General features: G+C 42.1%; 1 protein-coding gene across 1 annotated transcript; it reads right to left on the bottom strand.

Moving 5' to 3' along the window:
• Positions 1-15,969: 15,969 nt before the first annotated feature.
• LOC118392248 (serine/threonine-protein kinase pim-3-like) lies at positions 15,970-19,985 on the bottom strand. The gene is made up of 6 exons (XM_035784032.2): positions 19,512-19,985; positions 19,092-19,201; positions 18,890-18,940; positions 18,416-18,779; positions 17,425-17,601; positions 15,970-17,238 (listed from the first exon to the last, which is right to left on the bottom strand). The coding sequence occupies exons 1-6, from the start codon at positions 19,591-19,593 to the stop codon at positions 17,042-17,044; spliced, it is 981 nt and encodes a 326-aa protein (XP_035639925.2). The 5' UTR covers positions 19,594-19,985; the 3' UTR covers positions 15,970-17,041.
• Between the last annotated feature and the right edge of the window lie 3,691 nt (positions 19,986-23,676).

Raw genomic sequence — 23,676 nt, 5'->3', positions numbered from 1 at the left:
TCTCTTGGGAGATAATACGGTTGGAATTTGATCGTGAGGGATTCTAGGGTTGGGTGAACAAAAGGACTTGAGTTCCTGTATGTCATTACAATTACACCATGAGTCGTTAATCATGAAACATACAGTTGAAGTCAGAAGTTTACATAGCCAAATACATTTAAACTCAGTTTTTCACAATTCCTGACATTTAATCCGAATAAAGATTCCGTGTTTTAGGTCATTTAGGATCACCACTTTATTTTAAGAATGTGAAATGTCAGAATAATAGTAGAGAGAATGATTTATTTCAGCTTTCATTTCTTTCATCACATTCCCAGTGGGTCAGAAGTTTACACACTCAATTAGTATTTGGTAGCATTGCCTTTAAATTGTTTAACTTGGGTCAAACATTTCTGGTAGCCTTCCATAAGCTTCCCACAATAAGTTGGGTAAATTTTGGCCCACTCCTCCTGACAGAGCTGGTGTAACTGAGTCAGGTTTGTAGGCCTCCTTGCTCACACACACTTTTTCAGTTCTGCCCACACATTTTCTACAGGATTGAGGTCAGGGCTTTGTGATGGCCACTCCAATACCTTGACTTTGTTGTCCTTAAGCCATTTTGCCACAACTTTGGAATTATTCTTGGGGTCATTTTCCACTTGGAAGACCCATGTGTGACCAAGCTTTAACTTCCTGACTGATGTCTTGAGATCTTGCTTCAATATATCCACATAAATGTCCTACCTCATGATGTCATCTGTTTTGTGAATTGCACCAGTCCCTCCTGCAGCAAAGCACCCCCACAACATGATGCTGCCACCCCCGTGCTTCATGGTTGGCATGGTGTTCTTTGGCTTGCAAGCTTCCCCCTTTCTCCTCTAAACACAATGAGGGTCATTATGGCCAAACAGTTCTGTCAGACCATAGGACATTTTTTTTTAAGTACGATATTTGTCCCTATGTGCAGTTGCAAACCGTACTCTATACTTTGTACCTATTTCCTCCAGCATCTTCACAAGGTCCTTTGCTGTGGTTCTGGGATTGATTTGCACTTTTCACACCAAAGTACATTAATCTTTAGGAGACAGAACCCGTCTCCTTCCCGAGCGGTATGACGGCTGCGTGGTCCCATGGTGTCTATACGTACTTGCGTACTATTATTTGTACAGATGAACGTGGTACCTTCAGGAGTTTTATAATTGCTCCCAAGGATGAACCAGACTTGTGGATGTGAAGCAAAGAGGCACTGAGTTTGAAGGTAGGGCTTGAAATACATCCACAGGTACACCTCCAATTGACTCAAATGACGTCAATTAGCCTATCAGAAGCTTCTATAGCTATGACATCATTTTCTGGAATTGTCCAAGCTGTTTAAAGGGACTGTCAACTTAGTGTGTGTAAACTCCTGACCCACTGGAATTGTGATACAGTGAATTATAAGTGAAATAATCTGTCTGTAAACAATTTTTCATGCACAAAGAAGAAGTCCTAACCGACTTTCCAAGACCATCGTTTGTTAACAAGCAATTTGTGGAGTGGTTGAAAAACGTTTTAACCTGTAGTGACACCCCATCCCGTGAACGGGACCATTCTCATCATCTGACACTAATTACCATAACGCAGCGGACATAAATCTTCCTAGAAAATATTCCTATTCATGAAAATCACAAGTGAAATATATTGGAACACAGCTTAGCCTTTTGTTAATCACCCTTTCATCTCAGATTTTCAATATATGCTTTACAGCCAACGCTAGACAAGCATTTGTGTAAGTTTATCATAGCCTAGCATAGCATTATGCCTTGCTAGCAGCAGGCAACCTTGTCACGGAAATCAGATAAGCAATCCAATTAAATAATTTAAATCGAAATTCGGATGTTTTCACTCACAAGACTCCCAGGTAGACAGCCAAAGTTCATTTTTTCCCCAAATATTATTTTTGTAGGTGAAATAGCTCCATTTGTTCTTCACGTTTGGCTGAGAAATCGCCCGGAAATTGCGGTCACCACAACTCTGTTTGCTGGGACACCTCTCCAATATCCCGGCAGCCATCTATCTTCTCCAGGAGTGTGGCATCCCATAAAAGGAGATGGATGCACTCCTGAAGGAGGAGTGGGCTCTCTCTGGTCAGGCTCCAACACCGCCAGAGCAGACAGTGTTGGCATATTGGTTACCAAGCCCTACCTCCAACTGAAATCCAGCAGGTTAGTCGAGAGCGGGAGAATCCTGGACTTAGACCTCGAGATTCAGAGTTTGCCCCTGATGGTCATCAATGTGTACCAACATGGCCAAGAGAGTATCCCTCTTCAAACAGCTTCAGTCACTCCTGCTCATCTCCCACACCAGTGCCCTCCAAGACAAAGACTGCAGTAGGCCCAGGAGAGAACGTAGCACACAGGAACTACAAAAAATCATCAATGACGCCTCCCTTACAGATGCCGGTGGCACCTCCCCTCCAACATCAATGTGGGTGAGTTCCTTTGGTGCATCCTACTCCAGGATTGACATGTTCTTGCTCTCGCCAGGTCTGAGAATGTTCTCCCTGACAAGCCAAGCGGTGCACTTGTCAGACCACAAGATGATGACTGTGTCCTTAGATTGGGAAGGCCTAGTGAGAGTAGGTAGGGAGGATGAATACATCTATCCTAGCAGTCCAGCTCTACTTCTCCAGACACTACCTGGAGTGGAGAACCTTGAAAGAACTATTTGACTCCCAGAGTGGTGGGAAATGGTAAAGGCCAGGGCCAAGGGCTACTTCGGGGGAATAGGGTGGAGGAAAGCTAGGGAGAAGAGGGACAGTTTTGAACACCACAACAAGGCCCTCCAACGTCTTAGCCCCCTCCAGCTAGAGGAGTGGAATTCTGGCCCAAGAGCTGGCTAAAACTAAAAAAACAAGATGCAGCACAAGTCAAAATTCCAGGGTCTGGAGGAGGAGAAATGCATCTACTTTTTATTTTGCCAAGCACGGTCAAAGCAAAAACACACCCTTTCCCTGTACAGCAACCAAGGGGACTCTGTGACCAACAGTGATGACATTTTGGGGGTGGCCAGGTAGTTCTACAGTAGGCTGTGTGACATCAAGCCTACCGACGAGGCCCTTATGGCCACCATCCTAGATGGTGTAGACAGATTCACTGAGGGTGGCTACAGCGAGAACCCTGACCTAAGAGGAGCTCACGAGGGGTGTGGACTTCTTGAACAGACACAAAGCACCAGGACCGGACGGGATCCCAGGAATATTCTATCAGACCTTCTGGAATCTCCTCAAGGACAACGTGGCAGAGGTCTTCAGAGCAGTAAACAGGGAAAAGAGGGTGGGTACATGGGACAGAGTATGGTTATGGACATCGATTAAGGCAGCCCCAAGCACCTCTCTGATTCAGAGGGGTTGGGTTCAATGCGCAAGACACATTTCAGTTGAATGCATTCAGTTGTGCAACTGACTAGGTATTCTCGTTCCCTTTCCGTCTCTTATCCCCAAGAAAGAGGACCTCAAGGACCTCCGAACTGTCGCCCCCATCAACCTCCTCTCCGTCTACTACAAAATCATGACCAAGGCCCTCACCAAATGATTCCAGACACACCCCTCCTCAGTAATAGCCCCACACCAGACCTGCAGCATCCTTGATAGGTCCATCAATGACAACCTGCTCCTGGTGAAAGATCTCATCCTGCACCTTCTCAGCCTAGACCAGGAGAAGGCTTTTGACAGGTATAGCTATGGCTTCCTCCAGAGGGTGCTAACCAGATTAACTTTCCCCAACACATCATCCACTGCTACGAGAATATCACAAGCAGAGTTCTGTTAAAGAACACTCTCACAGACCCATTCCCCAACAGATCCGGCATATGCCAAGGTTGCCCCCGAGCCCCTCTGCTGTACGTCATCTACCCAGAGCCATTACTCCAGAAGATCAGGTCAACACCAGAAATCTCGGGCTACCAGGGGCCCAGGGGGGAGGCTCAAAGTGGTGGTATACATGGACGACATCACCATAGTCTGCACAGATAGTCACTCCATCGCCATGGCAACAAAGGTGGTAGACGACTACTGTGCAGCCACTGGCACCCTCGTCAACAGGGGTCAGAGTGAACTGTTCCTCTCACAGGACTGGCATAAATCTCTCACCACCTCTTTCCCTGTCAAAACAGAGACCATCAAGCTGCTGGTGGTCACCGTCCAGAGGGATAGAGGTGGCTCCTTAACCTGGGAGAAGACCATGTGCCACATCCAACAGAAGATCTGTGAATGGAGCGCACAATCCCTTACAATGACGGGTAAGATCCTGGTCTTGAAGGCAATCGTTCTCACCATTCTCCTGTACCTAGGCAGGCGTTTCCCCATACAGTGCAACCAGCAAGAAGATCGAATGCATGATGTTCACCTTTGTCTGTGGAAGCCAGATGAAATGACTCAAGCACAGAACCTTGTACAAAGCAGTTGAGAATGGGGGGAAGGTGGTCCCAGGCATCCTTAAAAATTATTGTTCACCTAACTTCATTGTCCGAGTTTACAATAGGCTTTACAGTGAAAGCATGACATGCGATTGTTTGAGAACTGCGCCCCACATCAACATATTTTTCCACCAGCACAAGCTTCATAAAATAACAAATAGCGATTTAAATATTCATTTACTTTTTGAAAATCTTGCTCTGATTTGCAATCCAAAGGGTCCCAGCTACAACATGTATTTGTTGTTTTGTTAGATAAAATCCTTCTTTATATCGCAAAAGGTCTGTTTAGTTGGCGCCATTGATTTGAGTAATCCACTCGTTCAACATGCAGAAAAAGGAATCCAAAAAGCTACCGCTAAACTTTGTTAAAACAAGTCAAAATACATTTATATTTAATCCTCAGGTACCCTAAAATGTTCAATAGGAAAGCAAAATTAGCAGGTGCGCGTCCACTTCGTTGAGCGCATAGACTGATTTCCAACTCTGACTCCCAGTCCTAAAACTCAAAATTCTTCCTTGTTTGGGAAGAAACAAGCCTAACACTTTGAACAAAGACTGTTGACATCTAATGTAAGCCATATGAATTGTAATCTGGGAGCTGGAATTGCATATGCCCCTATGCTTTCCATTGTAAGAGCATGGGCTCTCAAAATCAAAATCTGGTTGGTTTTTCTTTGGATTTTCTCCCACCATATCAATTGTGTGATAGTCTCATACATTATTTTAACATTTCTACAAACTTCAAAGTGTTTTCTATCCAATAATACTAATTATATGCATATCCTGGCTTCTGGGCCTGAGTAAGAGGCAGTTTACTTTGGGAAAGTCAGCCAGACAGGAAGTGGAGAAAAATAAACCCTAGCCTGAAGAAGTTTTAACATCATTAGGGCACATGGTCTATACAGATTGGTCTCCTACATCCACAAGACAGACAGTAAAGCCAGCTACTTCGAACTGTACTTTGTCACCCCCATCCCCAGAACCCTGAGGAGGAGGATCACTATCCTTCTCAGGGATCACGCCATCACAGACTTCCACAAAGACCCAGACCAGGTGAGGGCAGTATGGGGGGTGGCAAGATGAAAGGACACCGCCCTTTGTGCCGCCCAGACCAATACCATGGACACATTCTCTACTCCCCCTTCTCACTCTCTATTTATCTCTAACTCCCTCTAATTGTTTTATTTTTAATTTAACCTTTATTTAACTAGGCAAGTCAGTTAAGAACAATTTCTTAATTCACAATGACAGCCTACCCCAGCCAAACCCAGACGACACTGGGCCAATTGTGCGCCACCCTATGACTCACAATCATGGCCGGAGCACCAGACAAAGCATGGAGTGGGGACAAAACATCTAACCTTCACCCGGAATGAGCAGAACACAGGGGAATGCCACCATTGACCTCCGGGTCTAGGGCTCCCTATTGTGTCTGCTTGCTCCTCAGGTTGTCCTTCCTCCCCTCTGCAGGCCCAGTCACAGCACCAGCATCCACCCAGTACCCGGTTTCCAGCACTAGACCACCAGATGAGACGTGGAGGAGATACCAAAGATCAGACCTTCACCAGGAGCGAGCAGGCCACAGGAGAGTACTACCATTGACCTATGGGTCTGGAGCTACCTTGTGGGTCTGCTTGCTCTTCTTCTTCTTTGGGTTTGCGGATTGCATCCAACTGTTAAGGTGCATACACAGCACTGAAGTGTGAGGCCAGTCACAACCTACCTACAATAAATTATTTTCATTATTCATGTTCCTAAAAGGAAAAAATTGCACCAGTATTCAATAAAAAATATAAAAATCACCACCCATTCCACTATTTTCCCCCTAACTGACTCGTACACCCACCCCAACATCTATTTTCTGTGATTTACCTGCCATTTCTGCAGTACAGTTGATAATCATGGCAATGAATGCTAAGAAGCCAACCTTACCCAAAGCACAAATTCGTACCACTCTGTATTGTACTCTAGGTCTACTACTCACCCTTTTGACCCATCATCCTCTACTCTCTTTAATGCCTCAGAAAATTATACCTTCTGTTCTACTCTGACTCTGGCAATTTCAACCTGTCCATCGCACTGGACAGTTCTGATACCCAGCAACATGGGCACCCCCAGAATTGACATGAAATTTGTTTCCCACCGATACTACACATTCCTTTGTCCATGCCCTCCAACATACTTCTCACATCTATTCATCTCCCCCCTACACACTACTGCAACATGACCATAGTCTGAAACACCTTAGTGGGATCTGCACAAGAGCTCTCATTGGAAAAATGACATATCCTAACATGACTTTATCAGGTAAAGACTCTGCTTCAAAACTCAAAAGGACGGCCAATGTCTTCTCAGTTTCACCATGCCTGCCACCAGTTCTGTGTCGCACCAAATGACGGGCTTCACAGACATAAGGAATTTTTCCATTTAAGTTGCTCTACCTCAACACTTAAAGCCACACCAGCAATCACTCCTTTCATAGGTATAGAAAGGCACACCCCCTATATAAGGTCCCACAGTTGACAGTGCATGTCAGAGCAATAACCAAACCATGAAGTTAAAGGAATTATCCGTAGAGCTCTGAGACAGGATTGAGGCAAGGCTCAGATCTGGGAAAGGGTACCAAAAAAGGTCTGCAGCATTGAAGGTCCTTCTGTAGCTCAGTTGGTAGAGCATGGCGCTTGTAACGCCAGGGTAGTGGGTTCGATTCCCGGGACCACCCATACGTAGAATGTATGCACACATGACTGTAAGTCGCTTTGGATAAAAGCGTCTGCTAAATGGCATATATTATTATTATTATATTAACACAATGGCCTCCATCATTCTTCAATGGAAGAAGTTAGGAACCACCAAGACTCTTCCTAGAGCTGGCCGCCCAGCCAAACTGAGAAATCGGGGGAGAAGGGCCTTGGTCAGGGTGGTGACCAAGAACCAGATGGTCACTCTGACAAAGCTCCGGAGTTCCTCTGTGGAGATGGGAGAACCTTTCAGAAGGACAACCATCTCTGCAGCACTCCAAGAATCAGGCCTTTATGGTAGAGTGGCCAGATGGAAGCCACTCCTCAGTTAAAGGCACATGACAGCTCGCTTGGCCTGAATGCCAAGCGTCATGTCTGGAGGAAACCTGGCACCATCCCTACGGTGAAGCATGGTGGTGGCAGCATCATGCTGTGGGGATGTTTTTCAGCAGCAGGGACTGGGAGACGACTCAGGTAAAGATGAATGGAGCAAAGTACAGAGAGATCCTTGTTGAAAACCTGCTCCAGAGGGCTCAGGACCTCAGACTGGGGCAAAGGTTCACCTTCCATCAGGACAATGACCCTAAGCACACAGCCAAGACAAAACAGGAGTGGCTTCCGAACAACTCTCTGAATGTCCTTGGCACTCATGGCTTCAGCAGAGAGATCTGGGGGGACTGTCATCTGCAGCACCTTTATAACCTCTGTCTGCATTCCCCATTAGTAAACAATGCTTTCAAGAAATTGTTATTTTGTCTGAAATGTTGCCTATTTTGCCTGTAAACTTGAGTCATGTGTGGGGTCATAGAGGGGAGATGCTGCACATGCTCAAGAACATTTTAATTTTTAGTTCAATCAGAAGCACACATACAGAGATTGTGTGTGTGTGTGTGTGTGTGTGTGTGTGTGTGTGTGTGTGTGTGTGTGTGTGTGTGTGTGTGTGTGTGTGTGTGTGTGTGTGTGTGTGTGTGTGTGTGTGTGTGTGTGTATAAAGGATTTTATAACTACCGGGTCAAATCTTTATAACTACCCTACCCTAAGTCAATCTTTGTTCCCTGGTGGTGTACAGCTTTCATGGAAATATGAACAAAAGCAATGTTTCACTTTTTCTAGTGCTGGGGGTCACTCTAGGAAAAGTAATCAAATTTCAAGTTGAAAAAATATAATTTAGGGGGTTTTCTCTGCTGTTAAACATAGTGGCTGGTGATTTTTGACCCTTAAGACAACACAAGGGTTAATGGTTGAATATTTACCCATGTCTATTTGCTCTGTAAACACAGCCAGTTTGAGAGCTTTTGATAAAGCCCAGATGTGCAGGTGATATAAAAATCGAATCAAATCAAATTGTATTAGTCGCATGCGCCGACTACAACAGGTAGTATAGATCTTACAGTGAAATGGTTACTTATGAGCCCTTAACTGACAATGCAGTTTCAAAACATACGGATAAGAATAAGAGATAAAAGTAACAAGTTATTAAAGAGGAGCAATAAAAAATAACAATACATACAGGGGGGTGCCGGTATAGAGTCAATGTGCGGGGGCACCGGTTAGTTAAGGTAGCATGTACATGTAGGTAGAGTTAATTAAAGTGACTATGCATAGATGACAAAAGAGAGTGGCAATGGTGTGGAGAGGGGAGGGGGGGGGGGGCAATGTGAATAGTCTGGGTAGCCATTTGACTAGATGTTCAGGAGTCTTATGGCTTGGGGTTAGAAGCTGTTTTTAGTAGCCTCTTGGACCTAGACTTGGTGCTCCGGTACCGTTTGCCGTGTGGTAGCAGAGAGTCTTTGACAATTTTCAGTGCCTTCCTCTGACACTGCCTGGTATAGATGGCTGGAAGCTTGGCCCCAGTGATGTACTGGGCCGTTCGCACGACCCTCTGTAGTGCCTTGCAGTCAGAGGCCGAGCAGTTGCCATACCAGGCAGTGATGCAACCAGTCAGGATGCTCTCGATGGTGCAGCTGTAGAACCTTTTGAGGATCTGAAGACCCATGTCAAATCTTTCCAGTCTCTTGAGGGGGAATAGGTTTTGTCGTGTCCGCTTCATGACTGGCATGGTGTGCATGGACCATGTTAGTTTGTTGAAGATCTCAACCTGCTCCACTGCAGTCCCGTCGATGGGAATGGGGGAGTGCTCGGTCCTCTTTTTCCTGTAATCCACAATCATCTCCTTTGTCTTGATCACGTTGAGGGAGAGGTTGTTGTCCTGGCACCACATGGCCAGGTCTCTGACCACCTCCCTATAGGCTGTCTCGTTGTTGTCGGTGATCAGGCCTACCACTGTTGTGTCATCTGCAAATGTAATGATGGTTTCGGAGTCGTGCCTGGCCATGCAGTCATGAGTGAACAGGGAGTAGGAGGGGACTGAGCACGCACCCTTGAGGGGCCCCTGTGTTGAAGAGCAGCGTGGCGGATGTGTTGTTACCCTTACCACCTGGGGGCGGGCCGTCACAAAGTCCAGGATCAAGTTGCAGAGGGAGGTGTTCAGTCCCAGGGTCCTTAGCTTATTGATGAGCTTTGGGGGCACTATGGGGTTGAACGCTGAGCTGTAGTCAATGAATAGCATTCTCACATAGGTTTTCCTTCTGTCCAGGTGGATAGGGCATTGTGGACTGCAATAGAGACTGCATCATCTGTGGATCTGTTGGGGCGATATGAAAATCGGAGTGGGTTTAGGGTTTCTGGGATGATGGTGTTAATGTGAGCCATGACAAGCCTTTCAAAGCACCTCATGGCTACAGACATGAGTGCTACATGTCGGTATTAATTTAGGCAGGTTACCTTGGTGTTCTTGGGCACAGGCACTATGGTGGTCTGCTTAAACAATGTTGGTATTACAGACTCGGACAGGGAGAGGTTAAAAATGTCAGTGAAGACACTTAGTCCTGTATTGACACTTTGCCTATTTGATCGTTCGTCAGAGGGCTTATAAGCTTCCGAGTTACAGTCCCGCTCCTTGAAAGCGGCAGCTCTAGCCTTTAGCTCAGTGAGGATGCTGCCTGTAATCCATGGTGTCTGGTTGGGGTATGTACGTACGGTCACTGTGGGGACGACGTCATCGATGCATTTATTGATGAAGCCAATGACCAATGTGGTGTACTCCTCAATGCCATTGGAGTAATCCTGGAACATAATTCCAGGATGTGCTAGCAAAACTGTCCTGTAGCTTAGCATCTGTTTCATCTGACCACTTTATGATTGATTTAGTCACTGGTGCTTCCTGCTTTAATTTTTAGCTTGTAAGCAGGAATCAGGAGGATAAGATTTATGGAGGGCGAGGGAGAGCTTTGTATGCATCTCTGTATGTGGAGTATAGGTGGTCCAGAGATATTTTCCCTGTGGTTGCACGTTTAACATGTTGACAGAAATGAGGTAAAACTGATTTAAGTTTCCCTGCGTTAAAGTCCTTGGTACTAGGAGCGTCGCCTCTCGGTGAGTGTTTTCTTGTTTGCTTATGGCGGAATACAGCTCATTCAATGTGCCAGCATCTGACTGTGGGGGTATGTAAAACAGCTACATAGAATATAGATGAAAACTCTCTTGGTAAGTAATGTTGTCTGCAGCTTATCATGAGATACTCTACCTAAGGCAAGCAATGGCTTAAGACTTCCTTAGATATCTTGCACCAGCTATTGTTTACAAAAATACATAGACCACCGCTCCTTGTCTTACCAGACGCCGCTGTTCTATCCTGCTGGTACATCGTGTAACCAGCCAGCTAGCTGTATGTTGATATTCTCGCAGCCACGACACTGTGAAGCATAAGATGTTACAGTTTTTAATGTCCTGTTGGTAGTTTAATCTTCCCAATAACTCGTCCATTTTATTGTCCAAAGATTGCATGTTTGCGAGCAGAATTGAGGGGCGTGGGGGTTTATTCGATCGCCTCCTACTCCTCAGAAGGCAGCCCGCCCTCCGGCCTCTCTTTCTCCGCCTCCTCTTCACGCAGATCACTGGGCCTGTTCCCGAGGGAGCTGTATATCCTCTGCTCGTCAGAGTCGTGAAAGAAGAAAAAGGAAGAAAAAGGATTCTGCTAGTCCATGGTGAGTAATAGCAGTCATGATGTCTAGAAGTTATTTTCGGTCATAAGAGACGACAGCGGCAACATTATGTACAAAAATCGTTAAAAAAAAGAAGTTATAAACAACACAGATAAATGAACAAAAAAACACAATTGGTTGGGTGCACAGTTGGGGTCACATAAAACGTCTCCCTTCTGCTCCGGCGCCACCTAGTATTCATTAATGTGATGTAATATGCAAATGCCTACAGCCTACCTGCTTGCTCTAATCCCTTGGAATTACAGTAAAATACTATAATAAATGTTTTCATACAGTTTAATAGTCAGAGATATAACATAAGATATCTTGTTGTAATTACAATTATTTTGAAGACCAATATATCCTTAACTACAACGCCTGTGCCCGCTCGTGTTACAATTAAAACCAATAGTTTTGCTTGCAAAGATGTCACTATTCCAATAATATACTGTAAATTAAATTACAGTATCATTGTTGGTACCATTATATGGATTACTGTAAAATGGATTACAGTAGCTGTACTGTAAAATAAATTACAAAAATGTACTGGATTATTGCAGAGGAAATGTTTTATACTGTATGTAATGTGCAATATTTATTTAGGCTGAATTAGGAATTTACATGGCCACATAATTGTTATATATTCTGATATACAGCGCATTTGGAAAGAATTCTGGCTCCTTGACTTATTCCACATTTTTTTAAGCTACAGCTTTATTCCAAAATGGATTAACTAGTTGTTTTTCCTCATCAAACTACACACAACAATACCCCAAAATTACAAAGCAAAAACAACTTTTTAGACATTTTTGAAAAACAAAAGAAGAAAAAAAAACATTTATAGAAGTATTTAGAGCCTTTCCTCAGTACTTTGTTGAAGGACAACCATCTCTGCAGCGCTCCGCCAATCAGGCTTTTATGGTAGAGTAGCCAGACAGATACCATTCCTCAGTAAAATGAACATGACAGCCGGCTTGGAGTTAGCCAAAAGGCATCTAAAGGACTCTCAGACCATGAGAAACAAGATTCTTTGGTCTTAAAACAAAAATACTATTTGACCTGAATGCCAAAAGTCACGTCTGGAGGAAACCTGCCACCATCCCTACGGTGAAGCATGGTGGTGGCAGCATCATGCTGTGTGGATGTTTTTCAGCAACAGGAACTGGAAGACTAGTCAGGATCGAGGCAAAGATGAACGGAGCAAAGTACTTGATGAAAACCTGCTCCAGAGTGCTCCGGTCCTCAGACTGGGGTGAAGGTTCACCTTCCAACAGGACAATGACCCTAAGCACACAGCCAAGACAACGCAGGATTGGCTTCAGGACAATAATCTGAATGTCCTTGAGTGGCCCAGCCAGAGCTCAGACTTGAACCCAATCGAACATCTCTGGAGAGACCTGAAAATAGCTCCCCTTCCAACCTGACAGAGCTTGAGAGGATTTGCAGAGAAGAATTGGAGTAACTCCCCAAATACAGGTGTTCCAGGCTTGTAGCATCCTACCCAAGAAGACTCAAGGCTGTAATTGCTGCCAAATGTGCTTCAACAAAGTACTGAGTAAAGGGTCTGAATACTTATATAAATGTCATGTTTCAGTTTATTATATTTGATAAAATAGCAAACATTTCTAAAAATCAGGTTTTTACTTTGTCATTATGGGTTATTGTGTGTAGATTGATGAAGGGAAAAAATATTTGATTTATTTTAGAATAAGGCTGTAAACTATCAAAATGTGGAAAAGTCAAGGTGTCTGAATACTTTCCAAAGGCACTGTACCTTAGTGCCTTGTTGCTTTTTTTATTGTGGAGTCACTACAATGTTGTTGATGCATCCTTAGTTCTTACCCATCACAGCCATTGAACACTGTAACTGCTCACCAATGACCTCATGGTAACATCCCTGATCAGTTTCATTCCTGTCCTGCAGCGCAGTTCAGAAGGACGACTGTATCTTGTCTGGGTTGACTAATACATAATGAACAGCACAATTATTAACTAGACCATGCTTAGAGATATTCAATGTCTGATTTGTTGTTGTTACCCATCTACCAAATCACTGCGTTTTGTTTCTGAGGCTTTTGAAAAGCTCCCTGATTTTTGTATTTGAATCTTGAAGTTCAATACTTGACTGAGGGACCTTACAGATGTTGAATGTATGGGGGATCGAGGAAGTGTTAGTTATTTAAAAATGATTCCATGTAAATTTAAAAATGATTCCATGTCAATTTAAAAATGATTCCATGTCAATTTAATGTGATTTGTTAAGACACAATTTTTGCTAATGAACTAATTTAGGCTTGCCTAAACAAAGGGGCTGAATACTTAAGCAACAAATATATTTGAATTATTACATTTTTTATTCATTTTTTTTAAATCACCTTTTTCTTCCACTTGACATTAGAGTGAGTATTTTGTTGACAGATTGTTGACAAAATGTTTTATTCATTTTAATACCACTTTGTAACAATAAAATATGTAGAAATCCAAGCGTTCTGAATAGTTTTGCAAGGCAAGATAACTAATTAAAAGGTAAGCCATGCCTTTTTCCTCCGCCCATGCTGTAAATTAGTTCCTTAATCACTATGTGGATCCTTGTGTATGTTTAAAGTTCTTTCGGAACCAGTTATCCAATGTGAAAACCCTTAAATGTCCATATCCCTGCTGTCATATTGGAAATTAAAGTGTATGTGCATGCCTCTGATTTGATGTCTGATTTTTAGATAGGGAGAGCTATAAAAATGTACTTTACATATCATATTTAGGATACACTTTAACGGTTAACCATGGACACTTGACCTAGACACTGAACTAAGATCTGCTATATTTTTCACCTTGAACAGTTAAGGTTTAGCTTGAGGAAGGGTAGCACCTAGATCTGTGCCTATGGTCATTATCTATGCTGAGGTGTCATAACAGAGCATGTGCCGGGAGTCACCAGAGGGGGCAGCACCTCCCCACAACAACAACAACACTCGTCCCTCCATCCCCTATTATTGGATCCTGGGAAAAACTGACTTATAGATGATGACGACCATCATATCTCTTTTTCTCTCTCTCTTTCTTTCTCTCTCTCTCTCACTTACTCACAGCCCACTGCTCTGCTCCACCAATAATGGAGTGACTTATGGTATTGTTATTGTATGGCAGGCAGACAGGCAGATGAAGCAGGCAGCATAAAATGGAAAAGCAATTAGCTTGAGCTAGGTTCAGGGTTGTGTTGCGAGTGTGATGATGCATGTCTCTGGCTCCTGCATCATTCCTGCGTCACTTTCCTACCCAGTCCTCTGTGTACAGCTAATACAACCACGTCACATACACTTAGTATACAAAATATTTTACGAACACCTGCTCTTTCCATGACATATTTCCATGACTGACCAGGTGAATCCAGGTGAAAGCTATGATCCCTTATTGATGTCACTTATTAAATCCACTTCAATCAGTGTAGATGAAGGGGAGGAGACAGGTTAAAGAAGGATTCTTAAGCCTTGAGACAATTGAGACATGGATTGTGTACGTGTGCCATTCAGAGGGTCAAAAGATTTAAGTGCCTTCGAACGGGGTATAGTAGTAGGTGCTTTGTGTACTGGTTTGTGTCAAGAACTGCAATGCTGATGGGTTTTTCACGCTCAACAACTGTATGTATCAAGAATGGCCACCACCCAAAGAACATCCAGCCACCTTTACACAACTGTGGGAAGCATTGGAGTCAACAGTCTATTGGAGGTGCACAGTACTTCATAGAGCCATGGCTACATGGAACTCTATTCCACATCAGGTAACTGATGTAAGCAGTAGAATCTCATCTAAAAAACAGATAAAAATACACATTATGGAACAGCGGGGACTGAGAAAAGACACACACAGGCACAGACACACACGTGCACATGGACGTTGTATTGTAAATATGTGGTGGTGGAGTGGTGACCTGAGGGAACACACTGAATGTGTTGGGTAAAGGTGTTATGAACTGTATGTAACGGTCTTATGTTGCTGGACCTCAGGAAGAGTAGCTGCTGGGGATCCTTAATAAATAGAAATACAAACATGGGCCAGCTTCCCTGTGGAATGCTTGACACCTTAAGTCCATGCCCGATGAAATTGAGGAAAATGTTTGGTATACTCAGTTTCTGTCCTCAATTAGGGACTATGGTTTCAGCAGTCATTATTTTAATTGATTCTGTCATGTCTAAGTGAAGCGGTCAGATTTATGAACAATACTTTAACTCTTAGTGTGTAATGAATTCCATCTACCTGTAGTGTGTGTGGGAATGCTTACTCAATGTGTTAATTGAGCCATCTTTAGAGCTGTAATAACTATTTTGATCACTAGTATTACTACTGTATATGCACCTCCCTTACCCATTTGGTTTATAGGGTTTCAATGACTGAGGAAGTTTTACCAGTAGGTCAAGATGACAACACAAGTATGATTTATGTACAAAAAGAGATTTAATTGAAAAGTTTGTATAAAAAAAAAAAAAATCTCCAGATCTCTATCATTCATGTCATACTGCTAAACTGAAAGAGAATATCTAACACTAGGCAAGCCACAGATTCATCATAGTGACTATCTAGAATAGCCCTATCCAACCCAATAGCCATACGTGTACCATGGAGCTCAATGCATGTAGACAGCACGTATAATGTACCCCAAAAAAAAACAGATGTACTTTTAGATTAATTATTACAACATTACCACAGAAAGGTCTATATTTAAAAAAAAGTTCAATAACATTCATAGCTCTTCCAAATGTAAGTAAACCTTGTTTTATTCCCTTCAGACAACTTCAGTGCATCCATCCACAATCAAAAATTGTGTAAAAGAAAATAATTACAGGAATGCAAAACAAAAGGCCATGTAAAGATATGCAAACTCTGGGATTTCTCACTCTTAAACATCGACAATAAATAAATAAGCTAAAAGAGTGTGGAACATGTGAAGAAATGAAAAGCATAGGAAGATAAAAAAAAACCCTGCACAATATTTGTATTTGAAAAAATAGCCCATGAATATTGCATTGATTGTGCATTTCACACTTAAGCCATGGATACACCAGTTCAGGGCAGGAGATATAGTGCCAGCTACGAGATGGGGGAAAGGCAATACATTTAAATAAAATACATTTCCAAGGGGCTAAACACACAGATATAATGTAGTTTTAATACACATTCAGAAATGAAAGGATTAAATTTTGAGAAATACAAATGACTGAGGTTATAGTATGAGTGAGCAGCTTAGTAAGGGGGTGCAGTGTGAGTGAGTTGTGTTTCAAGCATTCCATGGTCAACACATCCCCCCTCCTATGATCCCTAAGCATGCTGGGTGGTGTAGTTTACCACACTGTTATGGAAGAAGACAACTCATCTCCATCATGACAGAGTGGGATACGTACAAACAAACCAGCCGGAAAGGGCTATAACAAAACAAAAATTTGGACAAAAGCCCCGAGAAGCAGCTTTCAAAAAGGCACTACAAATCAAAATGTTTAAAAATAAAGTATTCTCCTAGCTCTATGAGAGCAGCCATGTCAGTCTGAATAGGGGTCTTTAAACCAGATGCATAAACCCACCGTCATAACAAATTAGAAAATAAAGTACAAAATAAATAGTCACCGGTAAAGACCGCCCCAAACAGCAAATGTCCCACATTAGGAAACAATTAATGAGGTATAAAAATAAAAGAGCAAAAGGAAGAACAAACTGTAATAAATTATAATAATTCAATACAAAAAAAAAAAATTCTGCCTGCCCAAGCCAGGACCAGAGCCCTTTAAGTCCAGTTAACAACCCCCCCATGTCCATTCTTTCCTCTCATCCCCTCTTTCATAGGCTCTCCTTGCTGGAGCTTGTGCTAGATATGTCCGTGTTGATGGTCCTCAGCCGGATGTCCCCATCCTCCGTCTTGGAGGATATCGACACTTCCCCAGCCAAGCGCATCCAAGGGTGGTCCATGATCTGTTCCAGAGTAGGCCTATCTGAGGGCCGTAACGACAGGCACCACTTGATCAGCTGCTGGCACTCTGGAAAGAGGAAGAGGAAAGGGGAAAACATGAATTAGTATTTTATTTTGTGGGAGAATCTCAAGAGGGAGATAGGTGTATAGGAACACACAAGAAAAGAAAAAAGAAATGAGTGTTTAGAAATATGTTTTAAGATTAGAAATGAGTGAATTATTGTAGATTGTATATTGGAGGTAGTGCACACACCATTAGACACTCTCCTCCTGAAGTACAGTCTCCCCTGGAGGATTTCCTCGTCTTGCTCAAAGGGGATGTCTCCACAGACCATGTCATACAGAAGCACCCCTAGCGACCACACCGTAGCCGAGCGCCCGTGGTATCTATGGAAGCGAATCCACTCTGGCGGGCTATATACTCTTGTACCTGGAGAAAAAGGGGGGAAAGGCTCATTAGTGATGTTTTACTTGTATAATAGTGATGTTTACTTGTATAATAAACATCAAACAGTTTATTTGGGGCATTTCATGTGACAATAACAGGACTATATTGCAATACTGTAGGATTGTCTAAGATATTATAAATTGATATTTAAAAAAAAAAAGTCTGATGTTGTCTCTATAAAGGCTGAACAAGGCAAGTGTAATTCCATGCAAACAAGGACTTATACTGGCATATTAGTGCCTTTTTTTTCTCCATGAGTAACTTGGATACCAAAAAAAAAACTTGAGTGCAATGCGAGCTATCAGGTGACATGAATCAGCCCAAGCTCAGGTTTCACAACAAACAGATGTTACGTGGCAGCTGACCCAATAGCCATTACCTAAGCTTTGAAATGTGCATTTCTTGTAACATAACAGGCAATGATCAACATATAACAATAACCTATATACACTAGTGTGTTATATTATTGACTAATATGAGATAATGTAAAGAACCTTTATAAATAACTACATAAGGACAACAAAATGAACATGGCTGATAATGTTACCACCTGAAGGGGGGAGGGGGGGGGATTACCAGCTGATGATCTAATAATAGTAGCTATCTATATTAAAGCCAAAAAGACCCCAAATCTAATAAGTGTAAACCTAAAAGTCAAAAATAGCTGGAGTCAAACAAATATAGCTGGAAGCAAGTCAAGGGTCAGTGCAGACTATCATGCACCTTCAAAAACAAAACCAGAAAATACAATGGAGCCACTGCTGGCCAAAGCACTGAGGAAGGGTAGGGTGCTTACCGTCAAAGTCAGTGTAGACTGTGTCCTTGAGAATCGCCCCTGAACCAAAGTCAATAAGTGTGAGGTCCCCAGTGCGTAGGTCTACAAGCAGATTTTCATCTTTGATATCTCTGTGAACTACTCCGCTGCTGTAGCAGTGGCGGACAGACTCCAAAACCTGACGGAAAAATCCCTTCGCAGTCTCCTCCTCCAAAGCGCCCTTCTCAGTTATGAAATCGAAAAGATCCTTAACCAGCTCCGGTCGTTCCATGACAATCAACCAGCCGTCTGGTCGCTCATACCAATCCAGGAGTTGTATAACCCCTCGAAACGACGAACTGACTTTCTTCAATAAAATAATCTCCAAAGGCACGATCACACCATTCTGTAAGAAAATATGAATCACAAATGAGTTGAGTAGATTCGATTCAAATATCAAACAACGACAACTAGCATGGGTGAAAAACCAAAACAAACCGGAGTGGTGATACTTACAATAGTACCCCATTCGGTCACCCGCTCCTTCTGCACGTGTTTAACTGCGACCTAATTTCGGGGTTAAAAATACATATTAGATACATTGTAGCCAGCCGTGAAGACATGCATTGTAGCAACAACTAAATTAGTCAATAACCATGAGATAGATAGATGCCTTTGATGGCGCCATGTGCCGAGATCAAAGCATTCCTATTCTTACCGGTGCGTCATCGGAGAGCCGACTACCGGCATAGACTGTGCCGAATCCACCGCTGCCGAGCACGGATCCCACCTTGTAAACCTTTTCGAACGGCTCCTTTTCCACTTTAACTGAAGAAACATCAAATTTAGAGCAGATAAGAATAAACGATAGCCACTCGAGTAGCAGCCGTTGACTAGACTTTCCAGACAAGTTACTAATTAATATTAGCTATGTTTGTTAATAAATCACCGTTGGCGTGCATATCCACCGCACGAAGCCATTTAAATAATTCAACGCACAGGATTTTAGAGTGAATTAAATAATTGTATTTTACTAACTATTGGACGCATTAATGATTGCAATATAAAGCTACTTCACTAAACAGTGCAACAGTATTTCTGGCAATGTACGAAGAATGACAGCGGGTTCTAATCATACCTGGCTGGAGCTGTATTTTCACCGGGTCCATGCTCGAAGGGTTGCAAATGTGTGAGAATGAGCCAAACTTTGACAGCAACATATTCGAACGGAAGACAGACGAAATCCTTGTTTATCTGAAAAGGTAGATCCCGATCCAATCCTATGGAAATATGATTGAAAAGGCTATCGCTAGCTAATAAATCCAGTGTGCCAACTCCACCCGCCCGTCGCCGTGACTCAAATACAATGCCGCCTCTATCTTTTCCAGATTAGAAACGCCGCGTACAAAGAGAATCCTGTATCTTGATTTCTGCACTTGGAAGATTACAGTTTTCTTGAAGTACTGAAGAAAGGACACTTGCAGAGCTGTTATCTGCAATCGAAGAAGTTTGTAAGAAATCCAAGGGACTGTGTTGATATCACGGAACGGATTTGAGCTCTGGCACACTTTCCCTACCTTTTCTATAACGCCAATATTTTTGGACGAGTGGAGAATGGTTATATCCTTCCGCCCCGAAACACTACTCGGTATTTTACTGGAATTTGTTTTAATATCCGGCAATAATTAATTGAAATGTAGAGATTTTCCAAAATATATAAAAACAACAACAACCATTGTGTAATTTATCTGATATAAGGATATGTATACACGAACTACTTTCTCATAGTACGAGACGCCCAAGGATCTCTTGTCTGGAGGTTTTGCGCTGTGTTGACAAGCGACCTGGAGAACTCAACCAATAAGATGGTATATATTTACCATGTTTTCGATTTGGACCAATCAAATGCTCATTATCATAAAGAGGTGATTTGCGCGCACGTGGCGGGAATTCCGAGACGCCACTTCCTCTGGGAAACACTGAGCGTTCGAGTGGATCGCCGCCTTTCAAAGTGTTTCACAATGGGGATAAACATGGTCCAACATGCGATTACATGGACTTTACAACAACCATGTGCATGTGATCAAAAGTCATGCAGTTTTACCCAGGCGATTGGGACCAAATACGTGACTGAAACGGGATGCACATTTTCGCGATTCATGTGGAATCAGCTGTTATTCTTCGTAACTAACCTTGCTGTAAATTGCCAAAAATAATGCACTGTTTAGCGAGCTAGCTTTATGTTACAATCATTTCAGTCTCTCTCGCCCAAATTGATAGTACAATGTACATACATATATTTACCGTTTGGGAGTGTGTAATATGGGTGTTATAGACATGTCTATTTCGATTTAACAAATAAAACCTTTCGTAAACTGAGACTTGCTGTTGGAAAACCACATCGGTGTCTGACCTTTGGCTGTAGTAGATGCACTTCCCCCAACTTCACTCAACTTTCTTCTGCAGTGGGTTGCTTCAGGTTTACCACTCAAAACAAGCCCACTCTTTTCACAGCATTTCACCAGGGAGGTGGGTTTTAAAGTCTAGGTACCAGTTAGCGTCGTCCTGCAAAGAGCTATTGGTCGTGTTCGAGAGCATCAATACGACTGCAGGCCGACTTGACTCGACAAATCACCTTGCATCATAAATCATAAATTACGACTCATTATTATTTGTAATTGTCAGTCAATCACACTTTATTTGTAATTGTCAGTCAATCACACTTTACCCTTGATAGATTGCGCTTTTGATCCTCTCGAACACGGCCGTTGTTTTGACAGCTGTCTCATTGCTGGAGCTTTCATAGCCTGGCATCTTTGATCAGCCAAATCTAAAATATTCGGTTTCACCAAAATACTGTTTTAACCTTACAGGGGCATATCCAGTATCAATACTTAAGATTCATTGGATTTAATGTGTCCTTCACTATCAATTAAGCTTCTAAAACTTGCTTTTATTCAGGGTCTCCCATTTTCCGCATTTGGGCTGCCATTGTAGTCCTTTCTAGACGACGCAGGCACTTCTACAGGCAGACATCCTCAGACCCAGGATAAAAATGTGTTTCAACGCTTATTTGATAGCGAAGGACACAATTGACCCTACAAATCTTAAATATTGTTCCTAGAGATAGTGGATATGTCTCTGTAACATTAAAACATAATTTTGGTGAAACCAAATAGTCAGGGGTGGAAAAAGTACCCAATTGTCATACTTGCGTAAAAGTAAAGATACCTCTTAAATCCTCTTAAGGATTAGCCCCTTTTTTTCAATTTTCGCCTAAAATGACTTACCCAAATCTAACTGCCTGTATGCATGTTCTTGGTACCATTTGATAGGAAACACTTTGAAGTTTATGGAAATCTGAAAGGAATATAGTAGATAGTAGATCACAATAGATCACAATACACAATAGATCTGGTAAAAGATATGTTTTTTATTTTTGTTGCATCATCTGTGACATGAAAAAGAAAACCCACACATTCAGCTAGGAAGCTGGAGGTGATTTAGATGGTGTCCACAAGACTGATAACTTCAAGAATGAGCAAGCTACATGACATTTAGTATGAAGTCACCCAGGTGTCTCTCATGATTTGCCCAAATGTACCTAAGTGGCCGAATTGGTAAATTTATACATTTTCAAGAACATAACTATAGAAAACATACAAAAATGCTATGCTAATAAAAATACAAGTTTACACACTCCCAGGAATGTCATACATGATGAATCATTAGCTTCCCTACATAAAAGGTACATCCAGGAGTGGCAACAAGAATGCTGATCCAATGCCTCCAAACACAGAAGTGAAATATTTAAGATAAGGGGCAAGTTTGCAGCCAAAGCTGATCTAATGTCATAAGTGAACACACCACAAACCACACACAAAGTAAAAAAAAAAAATGTACACTATTTACAATTACAGTATTTAGAACATCCTCTACCCAAGATTGTGCTGCTGGTCCCAAATCCCAAGTCTCTTTCTGCTTTACCATCCTCTACTTGTATGCTGGCTGGTTATTCACACCTCTCGATGGCTGGGCGGGGGTTTGTTGTGGAGCCAGAGAGAGCAGCCGTCAGACTAAGTGGGGGATGGAGGACTTGAATGTGGTGTCTTTGAAGTCAGTCTTTACCGCTAATGAAGATAAAAAAAATCTGTAAGAATTCATGTTTATTGCTTGTTTTATTGAATCTTTATTTTAGCAATACATCAAATGAACAACACATCTATAAACATATATTATATAGAGTATGAGGAACACTGGTGAAGTGTGTGTTCCAATTTAATTAAATATTTTTTTTTATTAACCTTTACTTAACTAGGCAAGTCAGTACACATTCTTATTTAGAGACAACGCTGGGCCAAGCCTTTATGGGACTCCCAAATCACGGCCGAATGTGATGCAGCCTGGATTCGAACCAGGTGTTAGACCACTGCACCAGTACAATGTGTATTTTATGTTGACTTTGACATGTTGTGGCTTTCGAGTACCTTCTTTGCTATTCATACACATATTTCATTAGGGATTATATATAGCAATCAAAGAAAATATTTAAAAAATCTCGCAAATTAATACTATGCAACCATTCAAACTGCATTAGCTCGGATTTACAATATAAAATAACATAAATATAAAGACTGGTATTTCATTTACAAGTCTAAGGTAGCGTCCTCTCTCTTTAGCTGTTGTCTAAACTACAGTGCCTTGCGAAAGTATTCGGCCCCCTTGAACTTTGCGACCTTTTGCCACATTTCAGGCTTCAAATATAAAGATATAAAACTGTATTTTTTTGTGAAGAATCAACAACAAGTGGGACACAATCATGAAGTGGAACGACATTTATTGGATATTTCAAACTTTTTTAACAAATCAAAAACTGAAAAATTGGGCGTGCAAAATTATTCAGCCCCTTTACTTTCAGTGCAGCAAACTCTCTTCAGAAGTTCAGTGAGGATCTCTGAATGATCCAATGTTGACCTAAATGACTAATGATGATAAATACAATCCACCTGTGTGTAATCAAGTCTCCGTATAAATGCACCTGCACTGTGATAGTCTCAGAGGTCCGTTAAAAGCGCAGAGAGCATCATGAAGAACAATAATAATATAATAAATAATAATAATAAATATATATAAAATATAATAAATATAATAAATAAATAATGAATGGAAAATACGGAAATCAAAGAATGGAACAAAATTAGCAAGTTGTAGTAGAAGACAAGTACGGGTCCAATAATGCATTTCTTATTGGACTGTGTTTTTTGGACAAGGAGATTAATTTGGGATATCCATTTGTAATATCG

The sequence above is a fragment of the Oncorhynchus keta genome, chromosome 13 (genome assembly GCF_023373465.1).
Source record: "Oncorhynchus keta strain PuntledgeMale-10-30-2019 chromosome 13, Oket_V2, whole genome shotgun sequence".
In the NCBI taxonomy this organism is placed as follows: Eukaryota; Metazoa; Chordata; class Actinopteri; order Salmoniformes; family Salmonidae; genus Oncorhynchus; species Oncorhynchus keta.
Note: the sequence above shows the minus strand (reverse complement) of the source record. Positions and strands in the feature narration are given on the sequence as shown.